Below are 18,446 nucleotides of genomic sequence, written 5' to 3' on the forward strand. Positions count from 1 at the left end.
CTCGGACGAAAATCAATACGACCACGTGGATAGTATAGTCATTTCAGAAACATTGGCAATTGGAGGACATCTTAAGACATAACGAACATTCAAGATGGAGGCACTCTTAAACAGAAGGAAGGTACTAAAGGGACGGGTAACTAGAATTGAAAACATGTTAGAGGAACATGGAGTTCAATCTCTCGGTGAGGTAACGGCACAACTATATCTTAAAAAATTAAACGCATTATCGGAAGAAATCGATCAGTTACAACAAGACATTATTGGAGAATGTTTGGAAGACGAATTTGAGGTACATGATGCTCAATATAACACACTAATTGGTCGCGTGGAAGCCATGACCATTCGACTCATGACTGTTGAACAAAATTCAACAACCATAAGTTTAGTGCACAACAGTGCGAATGGAACAGAAGTTAAACTTCCAAGATTGGAACTCCCGGTTTTTAACTGCAAGTACGACGAATGGCTCTCTTTCCGCGATTTATTCACAGCAACTGTTCATAATAATTCTACGCTATCTAGTGCCCAAAAACTCCAATATTTGAAATCGTCAGTACGACAGGACGCCGCTTTATTGATTCAATCTTTCCCCATCACGGATGGAAACTATCAGGAAGCTTGGGATACATTGTTAAGAAGATACAATCACAATCGTGAAATAATTGATTCCTACATTCAGAAGTTATTCGAGCAACCCAGCATTGCACAAGAATCAGCCACTGCGTTACGACACTTACTAGATACAACTAATGAGTGTATTCGTGCACTGAAGGTATTAAAGCAACCAGTGCAACATTGGGACTCTATTCTGCTGTATATTCTCAAAGAAAAAGTGTTTCAAGAATCTCGTAGGCAATGGGAACTTTGTCAGAAGGACACAGAACAACCAACATTTAAAGACATGACTTCATTTTTAGAACAACGAGCTAGAGCACTGGCTGTTTCCCAAACCAATATTCATTCTGGCCAATCAAGACCAATATCCAGACTTCGTCCGTCTTCACATTCCAAGCAAATAACTTCTGCAGCACATCATGGTATTGTGCAGCCAGCATGTCCCATATGTCATGGCACACATCCAGTTTTCAAGTGCTCGACATTTTTGGGAGCATCGGTGAACGAACTGAGAGATCTAGTTAAGAAGCATGAATTATGCTACAACTGCTTAAGGTATTCATTTGTTTTTCAGTAATTGCTTCAACTTTATTAACAGAAAAGTAATTGTTTTTACTTCTAAGAATTTATTGGTTTCACAAATTGGCTTAACAGTTAAATGATGTAATATACAGGTTTTATCAAAAAATGAGGTTTTATTGAACACGTTATTTTCTATAGCGTAATTTATTGTTTTTACAATATAAATTGTTCTGTTTAAAATAACTCTATACATTAAATTAAAAAAACACGGCTAGATTATTAATTAAAGAATTATTACTTGCTTTTCTAGATGCAATGTATCAACTTTATTTTACCACACATTTCGTTGAAGTTCTTTAGTTCGTGAAAATAGTACCAACGATTAAAATGTAAATAAAATAATAACCGAATTAGTTTAAAATTTACATAAAATGCTGATGACTTCTTAAAATAATTACAAATGTAATTTACAAATTTATATTGTTTTATAAATTATATATGAAAAATTAAATCTAAAACAATATAACAGTAATATATCGTGAAATACGTTGATTATAATGAGAGATCATATCATCAATTGGTTATTATTATTATTATTATTATATAGCTGTCCTAAAACACTGTAAATTAGATAAATTAACAACGTTTATTATAATCAACGTTAGGCTATTGTTATCAATTGTGATAATTACTCTCGGGGACAAACGATAAGTATATATATGTAACCCATTCATTTCGTGTCCGTCCCGTAACCGTTTCATAACGGACACTAGAGGCGCCCCTATTGCGTGTCATATTTCAAACATTCAAATTAACAATTTTAATTCTTATTTAAATTAACAATATAAATTATTATTATTCATTTGGCCCATAAATTATTATTTGGTCAATATAACAATATAAATAATTCAGTACATTTGTAATAGGAATTTATTATTTCACGGGCTTATATCTCGCGAAGGGTCGCGAGTAGGAGTATAGTTCCTTTGACTTTATTGTTCGCACAGAAGCTACAGTTTGGGGGGGGGTCGCCACCTCTTCATTCGTAGGGTAAATCTTACCATTGGGACTTTAACAGAGCTGTAGAGCATATTGATAGGAACAAAAAAGTCAAAGGAACCGTGTCTCATGGAAAATTGTACAGAACGCCCACTAGGGGGCGTCCCGGGCTACCAGTTGTTAGATATTTGGTACTAAATAGATCCTATCTTCCAACTTACTTATAACTAAAACGTGCTTTTTATCTTTTACATGCCGTAAGGGAATGTCAAGAATTTTTAGAAGATACTCGTCCTGCCTGCAGAATATTACTTGAAGGGTTTCTTCGGAGCTGAACATTTTTCTTGCGATTCTTTTAGTTTAATTTTCTGATCTGTCGAATTAATGAGTTTTCTTGCAAGAAATGTAAAATATTTTAATGTATAACGTTAAATTAAATTTACAGTGTGTGGTGAATAAAATTGTACACATTTGTACTACAATTGCTTGTAATAAATTGAGTTTCGACAACGAAAAGTTTCTATTTTCTGTTTAATGCTATTAGCCGATTATTGTGATTAAAAAGGCACGTCCTAAATTACAATAAACCGATTTCACTCTACATATAAATTATGTAACCAACAATAAGGTAAATATAAGTGCAATTTGTAACAAAGATAAATTCTTTGCTTCAGTCATTCCTTTCGTCGTTCACACCATTCACAGTTCATAAGAATCGCAAAACTTACGGAAGAAAATGAATAAAGAAAAGGTTTTATCTTTGTTAAAAGTTGTACTTATATGTATTGTATTTTTTATTAAACGTAAATAACCGTCGGCCATGTTCGATTCTATTACGTAGAGATCACTCTCTGGATGGTGAATATTCTGTTTTTCGTAAGTTTAATAGATGTCAACCTTTACAGTTTACGAGTTAAGAATATGTAAGAAAAAAGTGCATTAGAATAGTCAATAGTAAATGCATTGATATCGAGTTATCTGTCGTTCCAATACAGTATTTTCAAGAGGAAGAAAACTCGCGTAATTAATCATTGATAACTCTACATCAGTGATAACACGGTATCAACCTGTCAAGAGATGTGTCTTTTATGTAATCGAATTTATAAAAAATGAAAATGTATGAATATTAAATCAGTAATTATTCCTTTTAAATTACTAATAAATACGTACTGTTTGAGGATATTTGAATTTTAAAGATTCTGCAAATCTGACATCAGTTATTAAGATTAAAATTATATTAAAATATATTATTAAAACACTAAAAAATACTGTATAGCTATAAGCGATTTTATTAGTCAAGAATCAGTAATATTTGCTGCTAAGTTTGCACTAATTAACTATTTCAATTTCGTTTCTCCTAGAACAGTTTCACCTGAAATGTTTCAAAGTAAATATTCGTTTATAATTGTAATTACGTAAGATATGTTTTTTATTCTATTCGCTAATGTAGTAAAGAAATTTATTAAATTTAGTTAATATTTACTAAATATAAAGTAGGGAGTAAACTAAAGTTTCCATGTTTTCCATACCTCGTCCTCACACACAACTGAAACGTTCTGATTTATGTTTTGGCTGTATGGTAAGATCACATATTCCTTTTGTATTATAGAAAAAAAAATATGCCATTCGCGTTAACTAATCGAAAATACTCTGAGAATGACATCACTTAGTTTTGGATCAGTAATGGAAGTATTAATAACTACATCCCATTTATTTTTCAGATTTTTCAACACTTGTCTTAAATAGTGCCAAATATCGTTTGTACATTAAAATTTCTTCGTGTTAACAATTGTAAAGTTTTTAAGATATCATTAAATTGAAAGTTAATGCTACAGTTAATTATTTTTTCTGAATGTCTAATTTTTACATTTTTTCTTTAAGAAGGCAGCCAACATTTCTCTTGAAAAATTTCCTGCAAAAATAACAAGTTTTGAAGTAGAAACTAAATATTTACATCTGAAAAAAACGAATTTGATATTGTGAAGTAATTACTTTCAAGCTATGCAGAAGTAACTTTTTCTGCATTTCTTTGCAGTAATTAACATATACGAATTATTTTGTACCTTAACATTCAAGTTTAATATTTTCTATATCGTATGTTTTCTGAATCAAATCCAAAGAAGAAGAAGTTTTTCTCTGTAAATTGTGGCAAAGAATTCTGTTGGAAGACTTCACTTTGAAATTCATAGCAGGATTTACACAGGAGAGAATCCATTCTGTTGCCAGTAATGCGGTAAAGACAGTGTTGCCGCAATGAAATTTCAAAACGTACTGTAGCGCCTTCAGAAAATGTACTATTTTCCTTCAAAATGTACTAGTTCTATGAATACTTTGTTTACGTGCCTATATATATATATATATATATAGGCACGTAATATATATAGTTTATTGTCAAATAATTTAATTTAAAATTTTATTTTTGGAATTTTTTGAAAGCTATTTATAAATATCTACACATCTATTAGTTATTATAAAATGAGCATTACATTGACAACATTTATTAATAATACTATTGAATTTCATCTTAATTTTATAACCAATCGTGCTTTAAAAAAATAATTATAAATTTGTTATATTATATTATTATATTCTTGTTTGCTTAAAACATGCGACTCAAAAAAAACCCAAAATGGCGGCTCAAGAAGTAGATCACGCGTCCTGGCCTTCTTATATAGACCTTGGAACAGTCGGAAGCGCGGCCATTTTGGAACCACACGTAACATTAACCGTTATTTCTTTTACTACGATTACTAAAATTGAAGTTCATAATTTAAGAATTAAATTATAGTGGTAGAAAATAATATAAAAGTATTTATATTATTTATACTCGTACAATTTCAAAACTATTTTCTGTAATAATTTGATTCTGACTTAACGGATATTTTGATATTATTGACGACAAAAGTTTAAAATCATTGATTTCCTTACCTGTCCATTATTTTTGTTTGACGGAGTTGAATTGTTTGGACCACGTGGCATGAAAAATTTTGTCAAGGTCCTGATGAGAATGTGCAGACAACTGAACGTGTGAAAGAAGACCACTGAGTCAAGACCGTTTACACGTGCAACTATCTATGTTGCTGACGTCGACGAACACACACCATTTGTATGTTGTGATTGGATAATTTAAATTAGCAAGCAGTGACACTAACGACACTTTATTAAACTAATTTTTCTCATTTTTTCGTTAAGGTGTGAAATATTATTTTGTACCGTAAATGGTACTTGAAATATTATAATGTACTGAAAATGTACTACAAATCTAAATATACTTTCAATTTACTGGAAAGGGCAAAATGTACCAGAAAAGTAAAAATGTACTAGGAACGGCAACACTGGGTAAAGACCAGATTTTTGGCAGTTATTCCGGAGAGAAATCTTTTACCTGCAACCAATGCGAACGCAGATTTACACAAAGGATCAGTCTAGTAAGGCGTCTTCGAATTGATACAGGAGAGATACAATCTAACTGCGATTATTGTTTACAAAAGATCGCTTACAAATACAGTTTGAATTCTCATATGAAACGCCATAACAAAACGATACTTAATTAATATAAATATTAAAAAGTTTGATATTTGAAAGAAATAATATAATTCCCAACCGTACTGTTTGTTCATTGCCTACTACTTTCAGTTTTTCTACCTGACAATATAACAAAATGAAAAATTATAGTGTAAAAAGAAAACCATATTTACTCCAACGGGACTCGAAACAACAACAACCATATCAATATGAAACTAACGCACCCAGACCACACCGCTAGCCACATGGTCGACAATGTAAATTATGAAGGCTTTAATTTATTGTGAAGTGACTTCAATGTTAAGCACGTAATGGTCCACTTAGTTATATGCTAATTTCTTAGCTATGTGTATGAAAAATCACAATAAATACACGTATAAAGCCAGTTTTAATGTCGAATATACAGAATATACAAGTAATGCAAATTAAAAATTAACTGCTACTGCAGAGAGGCGGTGACGTCAAAGTCATGTGGCGTCTGCAACCAATTACTGTGATGATTTCTTTCTACTTGTAAGCGCGTGTTGCCTCCGTTCTTCGACGTCATACTCGAGGGTTCAGTGCGGAAACGAGCCGAAAAAATGGCGGATCGAGAGGTGCAGAGTGGGTAAGTATTGTATTGTTTTTTGTTTATACCGTTTCTATATATGTGGGCGCAAAATAATTTTACGTGATTTGTTATTGACTATCGTATGTGTCTCTTTTATAAAAAAATTGAGAAACAAAGTACTGCTATCGAGAGCTTAAAGTATAACGTGATAAATGACAAAAGTTGATTTTCTGTCTGTTATTTGGACTTATTTTATCACATATGTTTGCGTCAAATAAACATAATCTTACTGAAGTTTTATATATAAATTTTCTGGAATATTCTAGATTATTTACATTTTTAACGAAAACTGTACAGACAAGTTTGTTTGTTTTTGTTAATTATTTTTTAATTCTAGACGGGGAGTGATAGAAGAAGTATCGGAGATACATTTATTTAACAAAAGGACCGTCAAAACTCCGTAAAAAACAATACACATACACAAAAATCTTTACATTATCAATAGTTCAGTTTCATATTATTATTAACATCTATTGATAATCAAATAATATCTGTGATCTATCATACAAAGGGTCTTCTTTAAAATATGTTGGAATATCTTTATTTTATTAACAGGATTGTATTTCAGTCTACGCTCCTCCTCAGTCTACTGATGGGCATATCACGAAATACTTCGATGTTAATAGAATAGAGATGTCTTTTCTTTTAAAACATGTTGCGTTTCCTGGTACGATAGCACCTAGGAAATAAAACTTGATTACCGCGGAACCATCAAAACCCAAGATGATAATCTAATACAAAAACTTTAATATTTTAAAAATAGCTATCAGTCATGCATTTATTGTTCATACACCATTGTCGGAAATACTACAACTACCGTACAATACAACAGACATGTTTGTTTGAATGTAATAATAAATGCTTTTTTGTTGTTTAGGGTTTCATCGGATGAGATACTAATCCGAAACGTAAAAAACGAGGAAATTATTATATCAGAAGCTCAATTAAATAAAGTCCTGAACAGGCATTTGGAATTTCTCATTACATATGTTGAAAATTCGAAAGTACTGTTTATGCCTTATCCAATCGAGACCATCAGACAATTCGTTACGTAAGTTTTTCACGATACTTCCCTTTTATTTAATTTTAATACATTGACATAAATTATAATTTATATTTTTAAAAAGTTTCTTACAGACGGACGATCCCGGATTGACCTCTTATAAACACGCATTCGATCTGTATCATCTGAGTTTAAGATACGAGTTAGAGAATTTAAGAAAGAAATGCAGATCATTTATTATTCGGCAAATAAACCTGCATACCGTCTGTTTAATTCACGATTTTGCACGCGAGATCGGTGATCTATTCATAATTTATTTTTGCTGGATAGCTTTCAACCAATACGGAGGAAGACTATTTACAACAGTCGACTTTATGTGCTGTAAAATTGCAACAATTGATAGATTGCTATCTCGAGCGATATATGAATCTGTCAGTGAATTGCGTTTACTCCGAGCCGTGCACTATTGGAGCATAGAAGAAGTTAAAAGAAAATTGGGTGCTGACAACTTCCATTCTATGAATGAAGAATCGAAAAGGAATGCAATAAGAAATGTTATGAAGCCATTTATTGGAAAAGTCAGATTTCTTGCCATGGATGAAGACGAATTGCAATCTTGTGTTTTTACAATGAACTTGTTAAACGAAGTAGAAAAGAGTCATATCTGGCGTGCTTTTAAGACTGTTAATTATTCCTTTTATCCCAGTTACTTCAGTCGAGAAACAAAAACAAGAAGCGAAATAAATTATTGTAACTTGTTCTCGTACGTAAATCGTGGAGATCCTTTTATCGTCGCAAACAGAAAGATGGAAGGTTACATATATTTTAGCAGCGAAGTAGTTGTGAGGGAAGATTGTTACGTCACGGCCCTTAGATTTCCGGTGAAGCTTGGCGAAAGTTTATCAATTTATGTATACGGGTATATTAACAATTTGGACAACAAGCAGATTTCGTTTGACACCGTTTGCAATTCAGAGGGTGTAGCAGATCTGCAAACGAAGTTGTATCTAGAAAAATATTGGTCAATTCGTTTATTTGCTTTGTTTTTACACGCTGGAAACGTCCAACCACATTTCGAGTTTTCACCTGAACTGAGTTACTTTGTGAGCGACGAAGGAACAGATGCCAGGAAATTTGAAGACAAAATTCTAATCGGTGACAGAAACCTTATGAATATTATTTATTTTTTTGTTGATTTATATTTTTGAAGTAAAAAGTTTCTGTGGAGAAAAGCGAAATCTGAACGAGAATATAATGTAAAGTTTAAATTCGAATATGATTATTTCTTACGGTATCACTGTAAAATTTTTGCAAAATTTGTGTGTACATGAACGAGATAATAAATTTATTGGATTTACAGAAAATGAAATTGAAATATCAAGTGCTTATTAATGTAATTATTCTATCTAAAATATAAATAATCGAGTTGTTTATAATACAAAATTTAGTATTTGCAAAGAAATTATCATTAAGAACGTTTATAATTTTCAGCATTTTAATGATAATTACGTGCGTGATTTTCATTTTTTTATTGAAGTAGATGTTCGAGAAACAAATATAATTACAATCTTACAGCATTCATTGTTTCTTTCTTCATGTTAATTAATGACGATAGAAATATGAAAATTTAAGAATTCTTGTCTAAATGTAAGAGCTATTCGATATCCACATTTGATTAAACAAAATATAAACAGTTGCAATAATGAATTCTCTTATATATTTTTATGTAAATTTTACATCGAGATAATAAATTTTCAATTTATAAATCATACATTTTTGATGATATATTGAATTATTCCAACAGAATTTTTTATATTTAAATAAATATTTTCCCTGTGATTTAATATTTGTTAATTACCTGAGGTTACTTAATTATCCCCAATTCAATTTTTTTTTAATGTACAAATTAATCTTCTATTATTTAATATTAAATTTTGAATAAAATTTAATATTAAATAAGACATTCTCTGAAAATAAGACCTAGCAGAAATTTTGCTGAATTGTAAATATAAGGCCTCTCCCCGAAAGTAAGACCAAGCAGTTTTTTCTTACTCGTAACGGTCATCGACAGTAGGTTGAAAGTAACCGTTGGCTTTTTGAAAGTACAACCACTGATTGGTCAGCAGACCACACGTCACACGGCATGATTTGCATAAGACTATGGCTCGGGAATCACAGATTTGCATAACGTTACGGCTGGTGATCGCTAATTGGTCGGCGGGAATCACGGCACATCCTATTTTCATAGTTCTTCGGTTCAGTGAGCACTAATTGGTCATCCAGCCCGATGTCCACGCTATAAAAAGGTTAAGTTGAAGCGAGAGTGGGAAGTCCATATGAACCAGAGGGAGAAGAATGGAAAAGAATAGAATAGAATAGAGCAGAGCAGTGTTTTTCAACCTGTGGGTCGCGAAGCCTTATACGGGGGTCGCGGGTAAAAGAAAAAGACAAGTGTTGACTACATTAAAAAAACTACAATTTCAGCGTGAATTACGGCCCACCGCAGAAAATGATAGCGGAAAAAGTGTTGAGCTGATTTGCAAAAAGAAATAAAAAGTAGAAAAGCAGAAGCTGAAAATTCAGATCCTAAAAAAAGGAAAAAAGGTCAACAGTTGCCTGTGCCTAATGTTATAATTAAAGGAAGTTTCATACTTTACGTGTGTTAAGTTATTGTCGATTCTTCTGAAATTTTCATTTTAATCAACAATAATTTGTCTCAACAGAAAGAAAATTAAATACATAGGTTTTGGGGCAACGGCTAGTCAAAAACGGGAACCTAGAATAGCTTAAAATCACTGATATAGTTTTAATATGGCATTAGGGGGGATCGCCAGAATTTTTTAACTTGTAAAGGGGTCGCGTATTCAAGAAGGTTGAAAAACACTGGAATAGAGAGTGGGAAGTCCACTACAGCATGGGAACTTCGTAAGTTTACTTCGGTTCGTGACTTCGGTTTTATTTAAGTTCAGTTCGACACGGCCGGATATACGTCACTTTCGTCTAAGTTCGACTTGGGAATTTTTTTGTTCAATAATGTGAATTCTTCTTCGTAGAAAAATAAGATCTAGCGCATCTTTCAGAACAAAAATTAATATAAGGCACAGTCTTATTTTCAGGAAAACAAGGTATAAATATTAGAATAGCTGAAAATTACTTTTTTCAAAAATATTCAATTGCAAAGAACATGATTACGTTGGTGTCCCGGCTAAGAAAAACCCAAAATTTAATATTTCGTATAACGCGCACAATATAAATTTAATATAAATTAACTGATTTGTAAAATTCGTGTTTTTCAATTGTTTTGTTGTTTAAATCAGTGTTTTTCAATCTTCTTGAATACGCGACCCCTTTACAAGTTAAAAAATTCTGGCAACCCCCCTAGGACCATATTAAAACTTTATCAGTGATTTTAAAAACTATGTATTTAATTTTCTCTCTGTTGAGACAAATTATTGTTGATTAAAGTGAAAATGTCAGAAGAATCGACAATAACTTAACATACATAAAGTACGAAACTTCCTTTAATTGTAACATTCCGCACAGGAAGGTGTTGACTCCTTTGTTTAGGATCAGAATTTTCAGCTTCTACGTTTCTACTTTTTATTTCTTTTTGCAGATCAGCTCAACACTTTTTCCGCTATCATTTTCTGGGGTGGGCCGTAATTCACGCTGAAATTGTAGTTTTTTTAATGTAGTCAACACTTGTCTTTTTCTTTTACCCGCGACCCCCCGTGTAAGGCTTCGCGACCTCCTTGGAGGTCGCGACCCACAGGTTGAAAAACACTGGTTTAAATCATATATATTTATGGTTTTCTGAGGGAGGTAAACCACTGTTTTACTTTTAACACTCCTTTTCAGAGAAGCGAGTAAGAGGACCTTTTTTCATGTCCATTATGGGACAACCGGCTAGTCAAAAACGGGAACCTAGACGTTAATTTTTCTTAGTTAACAAATTTTTCGAACATCCTGTATTTTGATACAAAAGACAGTGATTTCAAACTCAAAATTTTTTGCATTAATTTTTATAGTTTAATGCTCGTATTCAAAAATGCATGATTTTAAAAGTCGTTCAATTTTTCTGTAGTACTTTCTATATAAAAATGTAAAAGAATAATTTTTCCTCAATTCTTACCTCGTTATTTTCCTTTTTTCCTTCATCTCCTTCAAAAATATCCTGCAACATTCATGGAAAAATTAGCAATTGGAACAAAATTCTAACCGTAATAAATTCAATTGTAAGAAGTTTTGTAAAGGAAATTTTTATTTAAATCTCCATCTTAAGGGTCATCAAGTGCCATTCAGGCAGACACATCTTAGATTCGACTGGTGAAAAAGAATATGGCCCGACATATTCTTATGAAAATCGCAAACGAAAAATTTCTGTAGTTCTTCGATTGTCTGCGTGTGTTGAAGTAGTTATCTCCGCGATCCTCATATTAATAATCATATGATAGCACTTACTACAATAAATTCAGGAGCTTGGTCAAGTGTATTTGCATCAACATTCTAAAAATTCAAATTTATAAATTTACTAGCTTACTTGGCGTTAATTGGGATTATAAAAGAAAAGTTTAAAATATAATAAATTATTAATTATACGAATATACTGTTTAAAAGAAAAATATCCGACTCCTTAGATGTAGTAATTTGACTTTAATATCAGAAAAACAATACTTTTCACAGCATAACCTGGAAATGTAAAGATGCTTTAGGAAGTCTTCGGAGTACATTAATATTTGATCTGCATTGAATAGGTTGTGATGGCCCAACTCATGACTCATGTTAAGAACATTATCAGTATGCCTAAACTACAAGGGAATTATGTCCTTAGAAAAAGCGAATTTAATAATAAGAAATTATCAGTATTAAGAAAGTACCATTTAGAAATGAAATTACCCGAGTTGTTAGATGTGAGAAATTAATGACTTATATAGTTTGTATGGTGTAACACTTTCCACCCCAGCCAGATGAGTGCTATTTACTAATGCGCAGTAATGATATAGAGCGCTTATTAGATCAATTTTGAATGCAAATGTGAGCAAAGAACTGTCCATTTGTTGTCTATTTCTATTTCAGTATATGCACTGTTAGTTTTCACTCTCGTTATTGTGAGAAATCCTTCACTTTCTGGTTTTGACCTACTGTACAGGGGATAGCCATCATCTCCAGTTTGAGTTTCTGCTTTAAATTCTCGCTTTAAAGATTTGAACCTTATCGAGAGCTTCATAAGTTTGTAACAGTCCCTACTAAAGATCTTGAATGTCGTTTTCTTTTCTCACTCATCTGACTAATTCCATTGATTTTATATGGCTAACGCCTTACCGATCGGTCTGGTATCCGATTAGTAAAGTGTCATTCATATTCCGTTCAAAGTAATGATATACAATGTTAATTAAACAGTGTAATTAGTTAACATAAGCCCCCTGCCCTTGAATGTCTATCAATAGAAGAATTTGAGTAAATTTTAATGATGTATATTTACAGTTGGTTTTTGAGTTTTGTGGAGAGATAAATTAAAAAATCAAATAGTTGTAACATAAACTAGTAATACATTAATAAGATTTAAATTCACTAAATTTCATTATTTTTACTTGTTCATGGTATTGTAGTTTGAACATCTGTAAGACAACATTGATATAATCAATATAACACGCATTAATAGATAGTATTTTATATGATTGCCAATAGCGTAACAAATGGAGGGGGCCAAGAAGGTCAGGGTCCACTTACTTTTGTAAATAAGTGAATTAAGAAAAATTGAAATTACTACAGGAAAAAAATTTGAATGCAACATATGTAAACAATATCAGAGTTTACTTTTCATGAACAGTGCTAGTGGCTGCATTGACAATGGTACAGGGTAAATTTAGGTCTGCACATTGTAATTCTGATCCTCCTAATATTATAAACGAACAGGGGCATGAATTACAACGTGCAAACGCAAATTCACTCTTTTACTATTGTGGATGAAGCAACTAGCACTATGGATGAAAGGTAATTTGTATAGTGTTTAATTAAAAAGCAACATACCGTTTGTAATTGCTGATGTGGTGAAGAAGGCATCTAAACAATTAAAGAAAATACAGTTAAATTTATAGCACTAGGTTTGTTTTATTTAGTTATATTAAGCATTAAAATCTTACAAATTGTTGTTGCTAATTTACTGCATATAATGCCTGAAAAATTAAATAATAAAAATACCTGTACATTCTAAACCCTCTCCATCAAAAGATAGCATGATAGAAAAAGATCTTTTTGACAAATTATATAAAAATGTTGCATTAGAAAAGCAAGCTTTATCTGTTTCAAGGCATTTGTGTTGTTTTTAACCTCTCTTTACAAAACAAAAAAACTTAAAAAATTATTTAAAACTTTTTTCTTCTGTACAAAAATCTTAAAAATTCAACTTCAAATTTTACAAAGCATCTTAGAATTCTGTGCCACAGAACTCAAGAAATACAATACATTAAGTCTGACATATTCACAACATTCAGGAAATTTAGATTCAAATAAATTTTTATCTCACTAGAGGCTCTAATAGGAGCTTTTCACTATAGATCTCTGACATTTATCATCAATTATTCTTAGTGCACCATGAATTCATATAATTTTTTGAACTGTCTTATTTTCATCTAATCACCTCTTTCATCTCTTTTCTATTTATTCAATTGTTTATTAAAAGCATTAAATGTTTTTAATAATAATTACAAATTATAGAATGACTAACTCACCTGANTTCTGGACTATGGAAGCTGGCTGTCTGTCACAGGCTTATGTCTTCTACCGGCTTCTCCTCGGACAGGATCGGGACGGGAGACAATGTATTCAGACCTTCCTGAGGATCGCGCGGAGGGACGATCGCCCTGAACTTTCCGTGACGATCGTTTTTATACGATCGTCGTTGGCACTGAGCCAACAGGTCGTTCACTCGTTACGCTGACTAATTAGCACGTGCACGTTGACTAATTGACAAACGGACAATGTGTAAGATTCCACATCCGATCTATTTCCGTTATATTTTTTTCCATCCTCTAATGAAAAAAATATGTTAACTCTAAAAATTTTCGAACTCAAACCCCTCGAGCTCACACTAGTATTTACCAGGATAATTGAAATTTATGAAATGTTACTGTGCAACATCGTATACATTTCTCTTTTATGCATACAAAATAACTTATTAGTAAATCTAAAGTTTTTGAATAGTTAAATGTGGTTTATGAAAATTACATTCATAAATTTTTTGATTATTTTTTAATATTAATTTCATTAGAATAATATAAGCCACAATATAAATATGTTTTTCAACTTTGAAAATATATTTATAAACAACTTGCTGCTTTCGCATGACGTTGCTCGGAGTTTTCGGAGATGGAGTTGGTTCGTTTTGTTGGGAGAAGGTAAAAAGACAATAGTCTTAGTAACTAAAATGTACATTTATTAAATTGAATATTTAAAATAAGTGGGCTTTAAAGACAGTTGAAGTGAGAACCCACACAGTATTTTATCTATAGTGTTGATGAATATTTTTAAAAAATTTCGTGCTGATGTATTAAACGATATAAAACTCTTTATCTAACATATATACAGACATACAATAAAGCAGATTTTTTTTTGTTTTGACAGTAGTTATAATTGACATTCTTCAATTGATACGAATATTTTAACTTTTTCGTTTGGTAACATCGTTCGCATGCAGAAAAGCGAAAGATGTTAATACAGTTTTTATTAACAATGTTATTTGTAATTTATTTCAAACGCTGTTATTAAACTGTAATTTTGAATCGTTATAATACTAAACGTCTTTTCTATACCAATAAGTTATTTTGTCATTCAGTTAAATATCGAATATTCAGATTTTGATAACATTGCTTCTGCACACAAAAGAAAGCGAAGTTAAATATATTAAATTAATTTTATTTTAACAATAAGGCAAACTTTTCGTATTAATTATTAAATGATTTAATATTCAATAAAATTAAAACACAAAAATTGTATGAAATAACATAACACCAAAACGAAATTATTTTATTGTTTTAATTTATATAGAATGTACTACAAAAATACCTGCTGAAGAGGAACGAAAGAGTCCGAAATGTAATTTTATGTATGTGTGCAGGTATATTAAATAAAACAAAAAATTGTTTTCTGTGCAACTCTGTAGTATTATCTGTAAAGCCAGTATAATAAGTCCTGATATTAGGAAATACGTACTTGTAAAGGAAAATTTACATTTTAAAGTTTCCTTGTTTTTCATACCTCGTACTCAAGCACGACCGAAAAGTTTTGATTTATGTTTTGGCTTTATCGTAGGTTTATTTTTGTGTTGAAGAAGAAATATGCCATTCCTGTTAACTAATCGAAAATACTCTGAAGGTGACATCACTTAGTTTTAAATCAGTAATGTAAGTATTAATAACTGCATCTCATTTATTTTTCAGATTTTTCAACACTGGTCTTAAATAATGCCAAATATCATTTGTACATTAAAATTTCTTCGTGTTCACAATTGTAAAGTTTTTAAGATATCATTAAATTGAAAGTTAATGCTACAGTTAATTATTTTTTCTGAATGTCTAATTTCTACATTTTTTCTTTAAGNAATATACAGGTTTTATCAAAAAATGAGGTTTTATTGAACACGTTATTTTCTATAGCGTAATTTATTGTTTTTACAATATAAATTGTTCTGTTTAAAATAACTCTATACATTAAATTAAAAAAACACGGCTAGATTATTAATTAAAGAATTATTACTTGCTTTTCTAGATGCAATGTATCAACTTTATTTTACCACACATTTCGTTGAAGTTCTTTAGTTCGTGAAAATAGTACCAACGATTAAAATGTAAATAAAATAATAACCGAATTAGTTTAAAATTTACATAAAATGCTGATGACTTCTTAAAATAATTACAAATGTAATTTACAAATTTATATTGTTTTATAAATTATATATGAAAAATTAAATCTAAAACAATATAACAGTAATATATCGTGAAATACGTTGATTATAANTCATTACATATGTTGAAAATTCGAAAGTACTGTTTATGCCTTATCCAATCGAGACCATCAGACAATTCGTTACGTAAGTTTTTCACGATACTTCCCTTTTATTTAATTTTAATACATTGACATAAATTATAATTTATATTTTTAAAAAGTTTCTTACAGACGGACGATCCCGGATTGACCTCTTATAAACACGCATTCGATCTGTATCATCTGAGTTTAAGATACGAGTTAGAGAATTTAAGAAAGAAATGCAGATCATTTATTATTCGGCAAATAAACCTGCATACCGTCTGTTTAATTCACGATTTTGCACGCGAGATCGGTGATCTATTCATAATTTATTTTTGCTGGATAGCTTTCAACCAATACGGAGGAAGACTATTTACAACAGTCGACTTTATGTGCTGTAAAATTGCAACAATTGATAGATTGCTATCTCGAGCGATATATGAATCTGTCAGTGAATTGCGTTTACTCCGAGCCGTGCACTATTGGAGCATAGAAGAAGTTAAAAGAAAATTGGGTGCTGACAACTTCCATTCTATGAATGAAGAATCGAAAAGGAATGCAATAAGAAATGTTATGAAGCCATTTATTGGAAAAGTCAGATTTCTTGCCATGGATGAAGACGAATTGCAATCTTGTGTTTTTACAATGAACTTGTTAAACGAAGTAGAAAAGAGTCATATCTGGCGTGCTTTTAAGACTGTTAATTATTCCTTTTATCCCAGTTACTTCAGTCGAGAAACAAAAACAAGAAGCGAAATAAATTATTGTAACTTGTTCTCGTACGTAAATCGTGGAGATCCTTTTATCGTCGCAAACAGAAAGATGGAAGGTTACATATATTTTAGCAGCGAAGTAGTTGTGAGGGAAGATTGTTACGTCACGGCCCTTAGATTTCCGGTGAAGCTTGGCGAAAGTTTATCAATTTATGTATACGGGTATATTAACAATTTGGACAACAAGCAGATTTCGTTTGACACCGTTTGCAATTCAGAGGGTGTAGCAGATCTGCAAACGAAGTTGTATCTAGAAAAATATTGGTCAATTCGTTTATTTGCTTTGTTTTTACACGCTGGAAACGTCCAACCACATTTCGAGTTTTCACCTGAACTGAGTTACTTTGTGAGCGACGAAGGAACAGATGCCAGGAAATTTGAAGACAAAATTCTAATCGGTGACAGAAACCTTATGAATATTATTTATTTTTTTGTTGATTTATATTTTTGAAGTAAAAAGTTTCTGTGGAGAAAAGCGAAATCTGAACGAGAATATAATGTAAAGTTTAAATTCGAATATGATTATTTCTTACGGTATCACTGTAAAATTTTTGCAAAATTTGTGTGTACATGAACGAGATAATAAATTTATTGGATTTACAGAAAATGAAATTGAAATATCAAGTGCTTATTAATGTAATTATTCTATCTAAAATATAAATAATCGAGTTGTTTATAATACAAAATTTAGTATTTGCAAAGAAATTATCATTAAGAACGTTTATAATTTTCAGCATTTTAATGATAATTACGTGCGTGATTTTCATTTTTTTATTGAAGTAGATGTTCGAGAAACAAATATAATTACAATCTTACAGCATTCATTGTTTCTTTCTTCATGTTAATTAATGACGATAGAAATATGAAAATTTAAGAATTCTTGTCTAAATGTAAGAGCTATTCGATATCCACATTTGATTAAACAAAATATAAACAGTTGCAATAATGAATTCTCTTATATATTTTTATGTAAATTTTACATCGAGATAATAAATTTTCAATTTATAAATCATACATTTTTGATGATATATTGAATTATTCCAACAGAATTTTTTATATTTAAATAAATATTTTCCCTGTGATTTAATATTTGTTAATTACCTGAGGTTACTTAATTATCCCCAATTCAATTTTTTTTTAATGTACAAATTAATCTTCTATTATTTAATATTAAATTTTGAATAAAATTTAATATTAAATAAGACATTCTCTGAAAATAAGACCTAGCAGAAATTTTGCTGAATTGTAAATATAAGGCCTCTCCCCGAAAGTAAGACCAAGCAGTTTTTTCTTACTCGTAACGGTCATCGACAGTAGGTTGAAAGTAACCGTTGGCTTTTTGAAAGTACAACCACTGATTGGTCAGCAGACC

General features: G+C 30.9%; 3 protein-coding genes across 3 annotated transcripts; all 3 read left to right on the top strand.

Annotated features, from left to right (window-relative positions):
• Positions 1-94: 94 nt before the first annotated feature.
• LOC111642041 lies at positions 95-1,195 on the top strand. Its single transcript, XM_023388304.1, has one exon. It carries the CDS (start codon positions 95-97, stop codon positions 1,193-1,195), a length of 1,101 nt encoding a protein of 366 aa, XP_023244072.1.
• Positions 1,196-6,205: 5,010 nt separating this feature from the next.
• LOC111642046 lies at positions 6,206-8,677 on the top strand. The gene is made up of 3 exons (XM_023388311.1): positions 6,206-6,271; positions 7,152-7,325; positions 7,402-8,677. Exons 1-3 carry the CDS (start codon positions 6,246-6,248, stop codon positions 8,483-8,485), a joined length of 1,284 nt encoding a protein of 427 aa, XP_023244079.1. The 5' UTR covers positions 6,206-6,245; the 3' UTR covers positions 8,486-8,677.
• Positions 8,678-16,298: 7,621 nt separating this feature from the next.
• LOC111642047 lies at positions 16,299-17,717 on the top strand. Its single transcript, XM_023388312.1, has 2 exons — positions 16,299-16,365; positions 16,442-17,717. Exons 1-2 carry the CDS (start codon positions 16,328-16,330, stop codon positions 17,523-17,525), a joined length of 1,122 nt encoding a protein of 373 aa, XP_023244080.1. The 5' UTR covers positions 16,299-16,327; the 3' UTR covers positions 17,526-17,717.
• The last annotated feature ends 729 nt before the right edge of the window (positions 17,718-18,446 follow it).

The sequence above is a fragment of the Centruroides sculpturatus genome, unplaced genomic scaffold (assembly GCF_000671375.1).
Source record: "Centruroides sculpturatus isolate CEXI.00-Female unplaced genomic scaffold, Cexi_2.0 scaffold1466, whole genome shotgun sequence".
In the NCBI taxonomy this organism is placed as follows: Eukaryota; Metazoa; Arthropoda; class Arachnida; order Scorpiones; family Buthidae; genus Centruroides; species Centruroides sculpturatus.

Excerpts from the sequence above, each read along its gene's own strand:
- LOC111642041 (XM_023388304.1), top strand. The coding sequence starts at position 95 with ATGGAGGCACTCTTAAACAGAAGGAAGGTACTAAAGGGACGGGTAACT.
- LOC111642046 (XM_023388311.1), top strand. The coding sequence starts at position 6,246 with ATGGCGGATCGAGAGGTGCAGAGTGG. Across the intron at positions 6,272-7,151 it reads GATCGAGAGGTGCAGAGTGG|GGTTTCATCGGATGAGATAC; the intron begins GTAAGTATTGTA and ends TTTGTTGTTTAG. Across the intron at positions 7,326-7,401 it reads ACCATCAGACAATTCGTTAC|TTTCTTACAGACGGACGATC; the intron begins GTAAGTTTTTCA and ends ATTTTTAAAAAG.
- LOC111642047 (XM_023388312.1), top strand. The coding sequence starts at position 16,328 with ATGCCTTATCCAATCGAGACCATCAGACAATTCGTTAC. Across the intron at positions 16,366-16,441 it reads ACCATCAGACAATTCGTTAC|TTTCTTACAGACGGACGATC; the intron begins GTAAGTTTTTCA and ends ATTTTTAAAAAG.